The 17,976-nt window shown below is 36.2% G+C and overlaps 1 protein-coding gene across 1 annotated transcript in view; it reads right to left on the bottom strand.

Moving 5' to 3' along the window:
- rho-5 (rhomboid-5) overlaps positions 1-17,976 on the bottom strand; it is a 186,443-nt gene that overhangs the window by 12,030 nt on the left and 156,437 nt on the right. The window contains exons 3-6 of the mRNA XM_089734090.1: positions 17,356-17,530; positions 11,673-11,851; positions 7,675-7,839; positions 1,487-1,700 (exon numbers count right to left, since the gene is read on the bottom strand). Coding sequence (XP_089590216.1) covers positions 1,487-1,700; positions 7,675-7,839; positions 11,673-11,851; positions 17,356-17,530 — 733 coding nt within the window. The remainder of the gene's footprint in view (positions 1-1,486; positions 1,701-7,674; positions 7,840-11,672; positions 11,852-17,355; positions 17,531-17,976) is intronic.

The raw sequence follows: 17,976 nt of genomic DNA, 5'->3' as shown, positions 1-17,976 counted from the left end.
AATAGGCGCGATAGCGGTATCTACTATACAGGCATCCAATACCAATACAATATAACCATTGCGCAAAATTTGTTGATTTTATTTTATCTTGTTATTCCTTCATAATGGAAGACCTTCGTAAATACATACATATTTTATGGATAATATTTTCCAAAAAAATATTGGCACCTACCCAGAATTCAAACCGCCACATAATCGGATTGATACGAGTATGTCTGTGCCTTTAGTCTATAGATGATTTATTTCATTTCCCTTTGGCATTAATAATATAATAATATTTTTTAAGAAGTAATCCAAATAAACTACATTTGTAAGTACCCATACCAGTACTCTCTATTATTAAGCATCTTAAAACTCAAAGCTTACTATTATACATTACTGGTTTTTACTGGTGGTAGGATCTCTTGTGAGTCCGCGCGGGTAGGTACCACCAACCTGCCTATTTCTGCCATGAAGCAGTAATGCGTTTCGGTTTGAAGGGTAGGGCAGCCGTCGTAACTATACTTGAGACCTTAGAATTTAAATCTCAAGGTGGGTGGCGCATTTACGTTGTAGATGTCTATGGGCTCCAGTAACTACCTAACACCAGGTGGGCTGTGAGCTCGTCCACCCGTCTAAGCAATAAATAAATAAATAAAACATTATTAAAGGTTTGAACAAATTTTCCGTCTAGTGTGTATAATGAAAATTTGTGTTAAACCCAAGCCATTCTTATTTATTGATCTGAACTCACTGAACAAACTTTGAAATGATTTTTCCAAGTCGTAAACGCCGAGCAGCGGGTTGAAGGTATAGAGCTAAAGATTTTTTTATTCACCGACGAATACTTAGTGAAGTGTAACAAAAGTATGCTCAATTTATTGCAAATGTTTTGGAAACCAAATCCTTAGAGTGAAGTTAGTGTATATCCCAGAAACCCAACGAACAACGGAAAAGAATTATTCAAATAAGTAAGTACACCAAGCTGAATTGTAAAAATTGCTAATGCCATTAACTATACTGTGGATTGCTAACTGAAACCCATTGGGAACCTAGACAATAGATACATTAGGTCGCCAATTTGGTAGTAGATATTTAACAGATGTTATATACAGAATAAGTGACATGAATAGAAAAAGTCGTAGACGCAAACGACTCCGTAAGGTATGCAAAGTATTAATTACAATTTTATCGCTAAACTAGCTGACCCGATAGACTTCGTAGTGCCTCAATCGATAAATAAAAGACCTAAGCTTTTTTATAAAATAAACTTAAAACAAACAAAAGGAATCCGTCCGACGGGGGACACATCAAAGGAAAAACAAAATTGTTATTTTAATTTAATTCCGAGCATTTTCATATTTATCTACTCTTTAAACCTTCTCTGGACTTCCACTAATAATTCAAGACCAAATTTAGTCAAATCGGTTGAGCCGTTCTCGAGTTTTAGCGAGACTAACGAACAGCAATTCATTTTTATGTATAGAGATTAAATAATCTCACTCACCTGCTGTAAACTCAAACTCTTGACCAACACCTGTCCAGAGTGCGTGTGCCTTCCGAAGCCGACTGGCCCGAAACCATAACACAGCAATGACAGCAACAAGACCAGGGTCTGCACTGTGCTCACCCACCACGTGAAGTAAGGCCGGTAGTCAGTTAACTCGTCTAACTGTCGAGCCACTTCTTCATGATGCGTCATTGATTTGCGAAGGGATCGTCTGAAATGTGTTAGATCTTTTTTTTTTATTCTGCCAAAATCGTCTTTACCTTCTGACCTTAGATGAACTCCCGAAAAATTTGTAGTCTTCGTTTAATCATGAATCGGTGCTAATTTTGAAACTAAATGTGAAAATTGTCTAGGCAAGTCTACAAATAACGTTTTAAACTTAGATATTTGGCTTGGTAATCAAAATTTTCAATTACTATAATCAGCTATTTTATGGTTATGACAGCATATCGTGTAGAACGTTGATTCAGTAGCAGTTTTTACATAACACAAAAAGGATCATCGTAAATGTTCTCAATGACCCTTCTGTAAATATTATAGTTCGTTGTTTTAGCGTTTCAAAATATAAAGCTAAGTTGCTTTTTCGATTTCGGATTTAACTATTAATAAAACCGAGGTAGCGTGAAATTTATATTCAAACAATGGACATCGAATCGGTATAAAAAAAACAACAATATTAGTTCTGAGGGTTTTATCTCCAAGAGGAATATATTCTATCTTTCAATTTCCTGTTAAAATTATATTGATGATAATCATTTTACAGCCGATTTTAACATATTCAGTATATTTTTAATTTTCTGAAAATTTAAGATACGGAAAAGAGAAAGTTTCTTACCGAATATTCTCAGAGGTAAAATATATCTTGGTAAAATACTTTTGACTTAGTTCGAGCATCACTCCTTATATTAGAAAATAGCAAAAACGTTAAATAAAGATGCTAAAAAATACTATACGTTTTTTTGTTAATTTAAAAGAAATCCATTAATAAGCGTAACAGATCTCGAAATTCCACTTCAATAAAACCGGAGAATTTTTCACATCCCAAACTAAATATTCCAAAAACAATAAGAATGCTTATTTTGTTGTTATGTTCTATTGAATGTTAATATATTTAAAAAATACCAATACAGTCAGTGTAGAAACCACTATTTATTAATATAATTGAACACCGAATTCCAAACAAAGCATTAATGAAACTGAACGCCCACAAAGGCATGAATGTACTGAGGGAAATCGGTAAATAGCGCGTCGCATCATAAATTACATCCCTCGTCATATCCACGGGGTATTAATTCAAAAACCCATTACGGCAAGTTTAAAATGGAAGTTCTCGTAAACAAGATATATAGGGGACGCAGGTGAAGTACAGAATCAAGCTGGTCCCGTTATTTTGCAGCGCTATCTTTAATCCTACCTCTGTGGTAAGTGAGACTCATTATATTCTGGTAGCGTTAATGAAAAAAGTTGGCATTTCTTCACCCTTACTTGGCTACATCTTGACAATGAAGTGTTAAATTAAAAAGGGTTTTTAATAATTTATGAATAAATCACTCTGCCTCAGAGTATTTTGTTCCGAAACATTTAAAAATTTATATTTTTAAAAAGCTCTTCGAATTGTATCGATTTTTATTTGCATTCGAATTTACATACATATTGCAAAATAGTAAACTAGTGTTAATATATATAAGCTAAACTAAGCTATAATAAGCTGTGCTAAATAATATGTAAAATAATGACACTGTGTATTAAATTTCCTGGTGGTAGCGCGTATTCTGAGCATTCAAGGGTAAGTAGTTACTTACATCTTGCCTATTTATACCTCGAAGCGTTCATACGCCTCAGTTCAAAGGATAAGACAAATGCATCTCAACTGTACTGCATAATGGTTGGCATAAGACATGAAAAAAACAATCATGAATGTGCAAGTTCTATCGAGGAGGGCACTCAAAGAATTCCTGTTCAGCGGGCTATCCAACAATTACGCGACGGGTCGATATTGTCACAAAGCCGTGTCGTCGACCGATGGTCATCGTCTAGCATTGTTCGCATACATCTGTTACCATTCTCATGTAGACGTAGGGTAAGCGCTAACAAAATGACAAGTAATTTATCATAAAATTTCTCCTTTGAAAAAGATCAACGAACTCGGATAACTGGGAGAACGGGCACTATCTATATCTAAAAACTGAACGACGCTATTGCTCTTTTTAAAGTATTTTTAAGCTATTACATAAGCTTTTATCGCGCGCTTTGAGCGCGGCGACCGAATCAATAAATTCCGTAAAGAAAATAAAACCTAACACCCCCCACTTCGCATACCATGTAGCTCGCGTTCAACACATTCACACGTTGCGCTTGTGTAGTGTTTGTAAATAAGCGCGCGGCATGACGTCGCACTGCATGCGCATCATGAAAAGTCTGCCCATCTCGCTCTTTATTTTTTATTTTATTTTTATTGCTTAGTTGGGTAGACGAGCTCACAGCCCACCTGGTGTTAAGTGGTTACTGGAGCCCATAGACATCTACAACGTAAACGCGCCACCCACCTCGAGATATAAGTTCTAAGGTCTCAGTATAGTTACAACGGCTATCCCACCCTTCGAAACGAAACGCATTACTGCTTCACGGCGGAAATAGGCGGGGTGGTGATACCTACCCGTGCGGACTCCCAAGAGGTCCTACCACCAGTGAAAGCAATTTTCTTCTGCAATATCAAACAGGTTTCGTCTCGGCCAATCCTGATTCATTCACGATTGAGGATTGGGATTCGTTTCATTACAAACCATAACGTTAGCTTTCAACAAGATCTTTAACAGACTATGTTAACCTGTGTGAGTAGATAATTTAATTACCTAGTTATTAGTGACACACTATACAACTGAAAAGTCATTTGTGAACTCGTTTTAGGCACGTATTTGCTTACCTCAGCATAATTACATCACACACTACGAATGCATCACGAAAATTACCGATAATGCCAAAAACGCATGATTTAACTAATTTTGATTAATTTGTCAAAAGTTAATTCATATTGCAGTGCATGGGAGGAATATTTTGAAATATTCAACACTCTCAGGCAATTGTATTACAGCTGTTTGTTTGCAAGAAGTCATTGCAGGCGACGAAATGAAAAATTCAAGTTACCTACGGCTTCCGTAATACAAGTACACGGAATTGTTCATTGTAAATTTAATTTGGCACCCAATTAGGCAATATAATTGGCACGACGTGAATGAAGTCGTTTCGTTCGGTAATTAGCTACGCAAAATGAAAGGTTTTGGTATTATGATTTAAATGGCTCGGCATTATGTTACAGTTTTGAGTGTCGGTGTTAAATCGTTTTATTGAGAGCGACTTTGTAAATGTGTTTTCTGAACTCAACAAAAGTAGGTCCGATGGTTTTTTATTTTTTTTTATTTTTATTTATTGCGTAGACGAAGGAACGGATTCAAAGCCCACCTGGCGTAGTCACAGTGTAGTGGCTATTGAAGCTCATAGATTTTCATGACGTGAAAGCCCAGGTCACTTTGAGATATGAGATCGAAATATCCATTGCCTTAACAGCTGTCTCGACCTTCAAACGGAAGCTTAATGTTGGTACGCGGCAGAAATAATGCATGAATGCAAGATTACAACATGCCCTACTTACTACGAATAAACGGATTAAATACTAAATACAATTTATTTTTTTATTTCTTACATGGGTGGACGAGCTCACAGCCCACCTGGTGTTAAGTGGTTACTGGAGCACATAGACATCCACAACGTAAATGCGCCACCCACCTCGAGATATAAGTTCTAAGGTTTCAGTATAGTTACAACGGCTGCCCCACCCTTCAAACCGAAACGCATTACTGCTTCACGGCAGAAAATAGGCAGGGTGGTGGTACCCACCCGCGCGGACTCACAAGAGGCCCTACCACCAGTAAAAATTTGTTCGTACATAATGTACAACAATAACGAAAATATGTATAATAAGTAACGAAATTCACTAGGCAATCACTGTTTAAGTAATTTCTCCTATGACTATATTAATTTCTAAAGTTCGAACGTGGATACCAATATTTGCGATCAAAACGAGTTCGATGACCTGACTGAATCGACGTTTTAAACGTTAGTTCGAATTTAATATGCTTCTATATGAAACGTTAGTAGGCGATAATTAAAGCTTTGATGTATTATTCAGATGAATTCATCGATTTTTAATAAAAAATCGATTATGACGTATATGAAACAAAGAAAATTTGTGTACTTGTGCACTTGCGACGCAAGGTTCGGCAAGTAAATTAACCCATAGACAGTACCCGCTGAGTTTCTCGCCGGATCTTCTTAGTGGGTCGCGTTTCCGATCCGGTGGTAGATTCTGCGAAGCACTGCTCTTACTAGGGCCAGTGTTAGCAACATCTCCGGTTTGAGCCCCGAGAGCTCACCTACACGCTAAGGTAACGCTGACATAGGCCTCTCAAGGCTATCAGCATAGGTAAAATAAAAAAATAAAAAGTACGATAGGTACTCGCTTAGTCTAGTCGCGATATCGACCGGTCCCCTTGTACTCCTTCGCTAACCTTAATATCACATTGAAAATTGTATATGACATTTGACGGTGCACATAAAATATCTTTGAGTGCTTTACTACATTATTCGGAATTTATGAATCACGTAAAACCTTACAATAGTCTTAAAAATATTGCAATTATTTTCGATGAAACATTAAAGGTGTTTTGACACCTAAAGGATTTTCAAATTTTCTTAAATTTTTTTTAAACACCGGCAAAATATTTTTGTGATTTGGTGAGGCCTATGTCCAGCAATGGAGTACTGTGAGCTGATAATAATGATGATGATGAAAATATTTTTCGAATTTTTTTATAATTCATGTTTCAATATTCATGTTCAATATTACGCGAACCAAATATAATTTCACGCATTAATATAATTTTGTTTTTCCACTCGTTGCTCAACAAAATGTATCTCAAACAAAGTAACAAGAGCCTAAATTTGTTATTTGTTACGAGCCATTCAATTGCCCAGTTTCCCATAGCTACTTCAATAATAAAAAATACCAACTTTCATATTGTGAAACGGAATGAAAATTTAATTAAAATACTCTTTAATGAACACACACAGAAGCTAAAACAAGTTATTAAATAACTAGCGCGACCCGCCCTCGCTTCGCTTCGGAAACTGTAATTTATTATTGATTTCTCCACTATTTAATGGATGTCATTATACATAAAAACCTTCCTCTTTAATCACTCTATCCATTAAAAAAACCGCATCAAAATCCGTTGCGTAGTTTTAAAGATTTAAGCATACATAAGGACAGACAGATATAGGGACAGAGAAAGCGACTTTGTTTTATACTATGTAGTGATACGTAAAAATACTTTTACGGTACAAATACCGCGTTTTTTTTTTGGTCATAGTATTAGTTTTGGGTGCTTATTTCTGAAGTCAAAGCCGTTTCAGTTTGATAGCTATTAGACAGTTGAAACTTAGACTGATATTCACTTAGCACCAGGTAAGTAAGCTTAGGTGCCGACTTAGAACAATAAAAAAACAAATTAAACGAATAGTTGTTTAATGAAATTTTCAGCATGATTCCTGAGGCGTTGATTTCTAAATTACGCAATTAATTTCGAAATCAATGCTTCCAGTTTACGAGAAAATTCAAAATTGAAATTAATTATAAACAGTTAGCTCCCTATCACCGAATCCACATTAAAGAGATTCGACTGTTGTCTGTGCGCCTGTACAACAAAATCCCACAAGATGTTCAGAATCTACATATACATAGGCTTAAGAAAACTATTAAAGAACATCTGTGCAATAAAGCTTACTATAAAGTCAATGATTATCTAGAAGATTGCACAAAGTGGGAATGAGTTGCTCGCTCCGGGCATTTCAATATTGTAATAATTATTACGTTATAATACTCATTGTAAAAATTAATATTAATAAATATATGTAATATATTATTAAAAAAAAAAAAGACATGTCCGCTGAGTTTCTTGCCAGTTCTTCTCAGGACGGAGCTAGTTTTTGTGAATTGGCCGTAGTTCTTTTTGACGTTCAAGAAGTAGTATGTACTCTCATTTATGTTGATTAAAATTTTTTTGATTTTGATTTCGACTCGAGCAAATCAAATACAAAGACAGCGAATTAATTATTACGGATCAACTCACCGGAAAAATCTTCCAACGACGCCCATACCGTATTGTCTTCTATTGGAGTTGTCGGCCAAGGGTTCTAACATCGGCGTGTGTATTCGTGCTCCGCCAGCGCCCCACGACACACTTCTCTCCGGCCTTCGGTATTCAACTCCGCCAGAAGTCACCGGAGAACGCGCCCTGCGGATAAAATAGCTGAAGAAACAGTCTTTTACGCACATCCAACAACGATTACCAACATATTTTTTTGAAGTGAAAACTTCTTTAGATTCGTTGTGATTTCAAACCGGATGCAACGGAAAAAACGACAGGTAAGAGACACAAATACAAAAATGTGTAGGATGAAGCCAGCAAAGAATGAGACAGAAATATACATACTATTTAAAACAGCGCCATCTGTGAGATTTTTTAATACTAACGTGTGTATGAAAGCTCTTGTAGTGAATTTTAATTTAGGATTATACGTGAAATTAAAATATCAATTCACAGAGGGCGCTACCTTACAATTATTTACTAATGACAAAATTTTACATACTTAAGACATTTAGGATAATTGTATTTTAATTTTGGAAGGTTTCACTTCTACCACGTGTGAATTGCACACATTTTGTTTTTTTTATTGCTCAGATCTGTGGACGAGCTCACAGCCCACCTGGTGTTAAGTGGTTACTGGAGCCCATAGACATCTACGATGTAAATGCGCCACCCACCTTGAGAAATAAGTTGTAAAGTCTCAGTATAGCAACAACGGCTGCCCCACCCTTCAAACCGAAACGCGTTACTGCTTCACGGCATAAATAGGCGGGGCGGTGGTACCTACCCGCACAGACTCACAAGAGGTCCTACCACCAGTAAAATAATAACATATCGAAGGGTGAAAGGCTTTAAGCGACATTTGGTTTAAAGCCCGTCATTTATTTTTGTAATTAAAAGTGTTCGATGTTTTTAAATGAACTTCAATTAAATTTTACTCCATTCAAATTGCTGATGAAGTTTCTTTCTTATAATATTTTTTTCAAATTTTATACTTTAAATGGCTCTGGTGTAATGTTGCAAAAATTTTGCTTAAACCAAATATCCTTGGACCTCTCAATATGTTCAATACACATGTGATATAAGAGAAACCTACAGAAGCATTCAATCTGATTTAGGGGGCTTAACAATCCCAGGCCCGCCATTCTCAACGAGTAACGAACATGTCTCTGTTCTTTACTAAAATCGTGCCATATTTGTTGCATAATACTCGTAAGTAAAAGGAAATGAATAAACCTAAATAGTAATTGAAAAATAGGGCCACAAATGTTTCTTTTTTAGTGTCTTTACTATTGTGCAACTAAAAATATGAGATTCATACAAGACTGATTCATAAATCATAACTAAAATAGAACCGACTGTTGTTAAGGCGACCTCAACCGTAACCGTTTTCCTGATAAAAATCAATCACCAAAGTTTGGTAAGTTTTTTCAATCCGCAATGAAAAACTAATTTGTGGAACTGCGGACGTAATATTGTAATCTAATGACTTTCAAATTAAGGTCACCTTCGAAGATCGTCATGTAAGAATATTATTTGTTTGATTTTTAATCATATGTTCGTTTTTTTGGATATACATAGCTAATAAGCAACTGAATCGATTATTATTAAGCTTTTTATATTTCCAAGCTTTTATAGTTCGATTCGAAACTGTAACGATTTAACCTCATTTTCTCACTGTATATAATATGAGTATTAATTAAAGTTCATGCGTTTTAATGCGCAGATCTTAAAGCAGCAACGCATGGTTGGCCCACCAGTGGAACCAGAGTTGAACTGTCACCATTCACCGTTAAACGCTTTCTATTAAAGTCACTGCTACGCTATCGTCTCTATGATCACTTGCTAAAGATGGTGCGTTGGACGATAGCACTCACTCAATCATTTTCTCTCACTCTCCTCCCATACGCTTAACTGCTGTATTCAACATCCGTCTTAAAATGACGCTTAAAACACAAATCAACGAACTCGTGAGCACTTAACTAGCTTAAAAATCTTTTCATTAAAAAAAGCAGGTACTGTAATCAAATTAACACCAATTGTAATTAACATGACAGGGCTAGACTCGTTATACACATGTACTGCATTAAAAATATTGACAAACATTTTTATACAGAATAACATCACAAAAAATACATTACTCATTTCTCATTCTTACAAATATCGACTTCGAAGTAATATTTTTAAATAGAGAGCTCTTACGTGTTATTTCTTGGTCTATATTCAGGGAGCTATCAAAAATGTATGTTGCGTGATACTGAGATTAAATCTGCTATTCCACGGAACCCATGTCACAAAGATTTGGGTAACAGATATCTCAGTGAGATAAGTTAACAAAGCGGACACGGTGATGTAGTGCTTTTATTTATTTCCTGTTTTGACATTTTAGTGAATTTAGTAGATAACGAACCGGTGGTAGGGCTTTTTGGGCCACTATTTTAGGTTAAATCATCTGGTTTTTCACAGTTTGGGGTCGAAAATTCAGTTAAGATTTACAGAGACTACCACTAACAATTAACACCGGTTGGACTCAGGGCTCTATTGACTGATTTAAAAAAAAAGGTGTACCCTTTTTAAAAAGTTTCAGTGTAATTTTGAAGGCCATAAGGAGTGTTGTATGCAATTAATAACAATGAAATAGTATCAAGAAAATCATAATTATTTATAACGACTCTAGAGGTTGCTATCACAAGAATCTATATTTGGAGTCGGGTCCATCTTGTTTTAATTGTTGCTTAAAAATTTGGAGGTGAAAATAAGCCGCTCCAAAACCAATCGATTTACAAATCATGTACACTAATTTATTATTGAACTACAGATCATTAAAAGGCATCGGAATACTAATTATAATGCTTGAGCAAATATTTGTTTTCGCACTCATAACAAAAGACGGAATCTGTAGAGATTTTGAATGTAGCTTGTCTTTTGTTAAAAGGATTCCTAGCTACCCTCGTTTTAGCTGATAAAATGAGAAACTTACGGCAACGTGTAGGTGGTGGGTATTCCATTGACAATGAGAAAACTATTCTACTACAATTTTAGTTACAATAAAGTTTTATCAAATAGTAAAGGTTCGGTATATGAAATTTGATTACGTCGTAAAGTTAGTGCTTTAGATGGAGTAAGTTTTATAGGATGATGAAGGGCGTCTGATACTAGACTTCAGTGCACAGTCTAGGCAATTTCCGAAGGTAGTGTGGGAATTTTTATATATTAGAAAATATGCATAAACATTTTTCGTACTATATTGTATGAGACATCAATATCTAGCCTATTTCCGCCGCAAAGAATTGAATAATTGCAATTTGAAATTAGAGACACCCTTTAGATAACACAATTGCGATCCCAGTCTTACATCTCAAGATCAAACTAAACTATAAGTTTATCGATCCAATTACAGTAATAAAATAATATATATGTTCGGTGATATATTACCGAACACCACTGTTAGCATAATTCACGTGACGCGTTAACTTTAATTCCACAAATCGTTAGTGCACCATCAACGGCCGCGTCACCCGGGTGCATTCATAACATTAACATTTAATTGATTTACTTTATATTTTAACAATAAACATTTTTAAGAATCATAATCTTTAAATAACAAACTCACACTTCTACTACTACTGAGCTGGCGCTATGACCCCGAAGTGGGTCTTGGCCTTCGACAATAAGCTTTGGCATTCATCCCGGCGCTGCGCAACGCCTTGCCAGTCCGACACTTGGAGCTCACGTAAATTTCCTTGCACAGCGTCAGACCAGCGGTACTTGGGCCTCCCTACGGGGCGGCGTCCCTCCGGTACACCCGCGTACACCCGTTTCACAGCCAGATCCTGCTCCATACGTACTATATGCCCGAGCCATCCGAGCCTCCGTGCCTTCATCTCCCCTAGAATATTTGGCTCACCAAAAAGCCTCTCCACATCCTTATTTTTCCGGACGTGCCAAGAAACTCACACCGCACCCTACAATATACGTACCTTTTGTTTCCTTCAATTGACTCAACATCGTCAATGTGCTGAGTGAGAGGTGTCACCGAAGACTGTGGCGTGAAGAACGTATCTTCAACTTCGGTTTCTTCCTGCTGGGCGGCCCCGCTGTTACGAAACGAACGCGACCATTGAGCTGAGGTCGACTGCCGGGATCGACGTGTCACCGCCTGATTCAATTAAATAATTTGATTATACATTAACAGCCTAATAGTAAAATTTATTTATTTATACAGAAAAAAATATATATACTAGAACAATAATATATGAACATAACACCAAAAAACCTTAAAATATATATATATATATGATTTTGTAGAGGTAGAGGGGGAAGAGGTCGGCCGAAGAAGACATGGATGGAGTGTGTGAATGACGATATGAAAGAGAGGAGTGAGTGTTGAGATGACGGCTGACAGAAGAGAATGGAAGAGAAAAATTTGCTGTGCCGACCCCACCTGGTGGGATAGAGTGGAGAAAAAGAAGATATATATATATATATATATCAGTACCACCACCCCGTCTATTTCTCCCGTGAAGCAGCAATACGTTTCGGCTTGAAGGGTGGGGTAGCCGTTGTAAAACTATACTGAGACCTAAGAACTTATATCTCAAGGTGGGTGGCGCATTTACGTTGTGGATGTCTATGGGCTCCAGTGACCACTTAACACCAGGTGGGCTGTGAGCTCATCCAACCATCTAAGCAATTAAAAAAAAACAGAACAGTCGAGCGAATCTTTCAGGAAAAAATAATAATAATTACGTAATGTGTATAACAGAATAAATTATGAATAATATTAATGTCTATATAGGTATAGTTATATGTATGCTCCCTATAGACTCCGAAATCTATCTGGAGCGATTTCGAGGAAATTTTCAGGAAATCTCCAGATTAATCTCGATCACGTAATTCTACGAATTCGACCGGATCAAAGTCAAAACAAATATCGATCAGCAAAGTGGGCCGGGATTGACCAATTATAAGGAAATGATTTCTTGGTTGGCTTAAGCTGACATTAAACAAATCATGTTCAAACAATTTATTTAAGCAACATAAAGAAAAACATCACTAATTTCTAACACTGTGTTTCGTTTATTTATTTCGACGAAGTCTTTTTTGCTTCATCGAAAAAAAAGATGTGTGGTGTCGTGGGATACCGGATAGAAACGAAGTTCCTTATTATAAAAATATTAATTTTAAGTTCTATTCGAGGTATAAAGAAAATAATTATTCGGGTATACATTTATTATTAGGATTTTTTTATTGATAAAAATAAAATAAAAACTACTTTACAAAGCTATCAACTATTTTATTCACAATGATTTATAAAAAATATATAATAAAAATATATTATTTTTTGTATATATATTACAAATGTATAAATATATTACAAAGTTAAGTCGTACACTGTGTGCATAAAAGTCTTACGTTACGGACGTTTTTTCCCGGTTAGGGTACCCGTCCGCATCGTCCCATAAGGAACTTCGTTCCAAAATGTAATTTCCTTTTAAATACCTAATTTTAGAAATAAAATCGATGATTGCTTTAATAAAGAGAATATATTTTTATTTTACCGCAGCGGGCCGCTTTTCTTTCTTGGATATTGCTGGCAGAACCCGAAGCGCGTTCCTCTATTATTTACGACGCCATAACGGTCGACTCGATCCCGAAAGACATCACTTTTATAATTTATAGGAAGGAAATATCGTGGCCTAATTCATCCCGTTTTATTACATGAATTTGGGGTTAAACGTGTCACACGAAGGTAACTCATCAATCAAATAACGTGATTCGTTTTATCTAAGTCGGTTAAGCGCCCGAAAGCTAAATATTTCGTGTTCAATTTGCGAGTTTCAACGCTATTCAAGCGGTACTCGTCAAGTTAAAAAGAAAAAAGGCGATAAAGTGAATTCATGTATTTTTAACGGCCGTCTGGTGTAGTGGTAAGTGACATGGTCACTACACAAGGGGGTCGCGGGTTCGAATCCCGCCAAGGGAAGGTATTTGTATGATAAATATAAATGTCTTTTCCAGGTTTATGGATTTATCTTAAATATATGTATGTGTATAATAAAAATCTTATATTTATTTCCGTTATCTGGTACCTGTAGCACAAGTTCTTAACGAACTTATCACGGGACCAGTTAACGTGGTGTGATTGTTAGTATAATATAAAATATAAATATAAAATAAAATGTATAATTAAAAAAACTTTCAATTTGTTTACGACGATTTAAGGTTTTTATGGTTATTTAAATTAAGCTTTTATGTGTCTAATGTTGAGTCATATTTGCGTAGATATTATTATAAGATCGATCCGCACGTCAACTCTAAAATTTTATACGTCTACAATTAGAGAAAATAACAATAAAATCACAGTTTTAATTTTTGCAATATCATTTTTTTTTTTTTATTATTTTCCTTTTTGTGTCAATTTGCATGCTATTCATCTGACATAAATTTAGCTACGTCCCATATATCGTCGCTCCCAAGCACTGACAATGTCAATTCTAAAATATTGTTCTGGTAATAGTGCAGAGGAGGCTATACTACATAATAAGGGCCAAATTTCATAGTTTCAAAATTTTATATTTTTTTCCTATACATATTAGGAGTATCGAAAAATACATACAAAATAAGAACAAATTTCTACGCCTAGACACCTAATATCAAATATCTTTAACAAAAACATCGGACTCCGACTAGAAATCTAATTCAAATCTTGTGGTATAGAAATTCACCAATACCATGCATAGGAGGCGATAAAAATTCATTACTTGATTTAAAAAAATGTTAAATAAATCAAAAATTGATAAAGAGCAATACAGGATTGGTCCCTTTGTTAAAATCCACGTAAAACAAACAACTTTTATTAATCTAATAAGCAAAGATAATCTATTAAATTAAAATCCTATATTTTGAATACGATATTAATATTTAGCTCAGAAGTCTATTTTCCAACAAGTCAAGCCACAATCCCATTACTTATAGAGCAAGTTGAGCGTGTACGCCACCGCAGTTTCTAAGCCACAGCTCAACTTATAAACTCCTTATATGATTTAAAATTGCATGACATAGCCGGCAAACTTTAAAATGCGTTGTGTTTTCATTGCTATACCATTTCCCTAATGGGACCTACAGTTCGTAAAGACTTTCAATTTATTTATTTCCTTTCTTATGACAAAAGGGGTAAACAATGCTCATTTTTTATTGCTTAGGTTTGTGGACGAGCTCACAAGCCCACCTGGTTTTAAATGGTTACCGGAGCCCATAGACATTTACAACGTAAATGCGCTACCCACCTTGAGATGTAAGTTCCAAGGTCCCAGTATAGTTAGAACGGTTGCCCCACGCTTTCAACCGAAACGCATTACTGTTTCACGGTAGAAATAAACATTACTAATAAACTATAAAAAACAGAACTCTCTTTTTACTCAACGACAGACTTCACTCCATGACGCTGAATGAAACTGAAGAACAATCTTTTTGAAAAGCTAAAGAGTTTTTAATAATAAAGGTTTTTCTGTATGTATAAAAAAACCTTTTATCTAAAAAACTATGTAATAAATATGCGTTGTTGACTTAAAAGCGAGTTAAATCCATTAGCAGAGACACCTAGGACGCTGTCCTTAGTATTTGAGCACCACATTAACCTAAAACTCAGAATTAGTGAGAAAATGTCAGAAAGTTTTAAATATCGCAGAGTGGTGTATTTATTACTCTCTGGGGGAACGCAGGCCTGCCCATTAGCACCACGTCAAATGGTTCAGGATTTCAAGGGGCGAGCGCTTTTAGGCTGGCTAAAACATGCAAACTCTGACGGATATTTACCAAACTTTTAAATGTTTAACAGGTAAAACTAGGTTAGTAGTTAACTATGCCACCTGTGGCCTTAACAGAAAGTCCGCTAGCGAAATATTGTTGCATCAGCTACTTTCTAGGAACAATGTGTCATTAGGGAGCTTCCTTTAGAGGAGTGGTACATTATTTACAATGTATTGAAGAATTAGTTGAGCGAAAACTAGCATTATTATTTAAGTTACACAGGAAACTAATAAACCAAACTGTCTACATTTATTGAATATCTAATATAAGATTTTTCTTGTATTATTCGTGCCGGAAATAACAAGTGATAAGGCACCGAGTCCAGACTTCAATAGGGAATGGAACTAGACCTATTGGTGAAGAAGTCACCTCTTACTAATCAGTAATTTATTTTTGTATTGAATATGATCAGAGTTTTCTCATTAAAAAGTTCAAGGAAGATTGCCATTATCTATTCTAACAGCAGGATTCAAAGTCTACATTTCACCTCAACAATACCTACCTCATTTAGCCAGTAAGAACTCAGGACTACTTCATGGTAGAAGTAAACATTTGTCCCACAATTACAAGAAATAATAGTCATAGTAAAACAAAAGGGAAAGAGAATTTAAGCCGTAAGGTGTCAGTGATTATGGTCGAATTTCGACCACTTGGCCAATATTTGTATGATGTATTAGTGCAGCATTGTTCTACATGTTTCTATTACTATTGATTTGGTGGTGGGTTGGGTGATCGGACAGTGCGACAGCAATCATACACTAAAATTCAGGCGCTTCCTCGGCTGCGGAGTCATTTCTGTGTAATAGGGAAAATATTTTAAGCTATTGTAGCCGTTAGTTGTAAGAATTTTTTTGTTGTAAGAAGGCAGACGAGCATACGGCCCACCTGATAGTGAGCGGTTACCGTCACCCATGGACTTCAGCAATGCCAGATGCAGAACCAAGCCGTAGCCTACTGTAAATTGTTATTTTAAGGTCCTTTTTTCCTACTGCTTTTTTGTTACCTCAAGAGATATTAATCTATCTATAAGCTCCAATAGATACCGATAACAGTAATAAAGCATTTCTAGTCGGCCGGCTTGGACCGACCAAATAAAGGCAGCCTAATGGCTGCTACATACGCTACGAAAAATCGTTACGATCGGACGGTTCAGTTTCAACTGCACAGTTTTCGTAGTGCCCACACACGTTACTAGAAAACGGTACGATTATTCGTTCGTTGAGCTATGGCTTCGACTGACGACGCGTTAGCAGTTGTTGGTTTATTATTCGCCATAAAAAAGCAAAAGGAAGAAAAATTTAAGAAAAAGAAAACACTTATTTGGTGTAAAGAATGGCTAATGAAAAGAGAAGCTCATTCCCATATTAATTTCTTATATATTAATAAGGAACTAAATGTATTTCCTAAATATTGGCATAGTTTTTTACGAATGGATACTGATACTTATTTATATCTACTGTCCATGGTATCGCCAATAATTGAAAAGCAAGACCGCGATCCCCGTGAAAACTGAAGAACGACTAGCACACGCAACACAGTTTCTTCCGATTCCGATTTATCTATCCACAATTTCATACTGCTCCATTCAACTGTACAGTTTTATAAAATCGGACAAACTGTACAGTTTTTCTCATACACACATGTAGATTTCAGTTTCACTGTACAGTCAAGCCGCAACGATTTTTCGTAGCGTGTGTGGCTTGCTTAAGCGGTCTCGTCGACGAGTGCACAAGGAGGACCGCGGTACGGGAGGAATGGCGAACCACCCGATATAATGACCACGACCACTCTGCCAAGAGTGCATACGACTGAGAAGGAGTCTGCCAGTATAACATTTCAAATGGCACTTACACTAACAACAAGGGACAGTCCTGTGAGCGTGAGTCTCGCGACACTGTCCTTGCCGGGGCAGGGCAGGGGTGGTGCCGCAGGTTCCTCGAGCGGCGCCGGCGCGGGTAGGACGTCGGGCCGCTCCTGCACGCGCCCCCGTGCCTCTCTTGGGGCCGCGCCTGATGCTCCATACATACTGCAATTATATAGGATTATTCAGTTTAAATAGCTAACAACATAACGTATCATTAATACTTTAGATTAATTGTTACTAGACGATGACCGAGCTTCGCTCGGTTTTTTTTTTATAACGCCATCTTGTTGTATCTTTAAAGCAGTAAAAATAGTATTATAATTCGCAAATAGATGTCGGGAAGAGTCATAAAGTTGATTATTGAAAACATGAATAAAACAACATTTTCTGAAAATAAATCGTAGCTAGATCGATTTATCGCCTCCGAAATCCCCTGTATACTAAATTTTATGAAAATCGTTGGAGCCGTTGCCGAGATTCAGATTATATATATATATAAGAATTGCTCGTTTAAAGGTATAAGATAATTTACGTGGTTTGATAATTTACATCGTTTAATTTGAAGTCGTCGTGGCCTAAAAGATAAGACGTCCGGTGCATTCGTGTTG

Source organism: Bombyx mandarina, chromosome 17 (assembly GCF_030267445.1).
Source record: "Bombyx mandarina strain Sakado chromosome 17, ASM3026744v2".
In the NCBI taxonomy this organism is placed as follows: Eukaryota; Metazoa; Arthropoda; class Insecta; order Lepidoptera; family Bombycidae; genus Bombyx; species Bombyx mandarina.
This window is presented reverse-complemented; position numbering and strand designations above follow the sequence as displayed.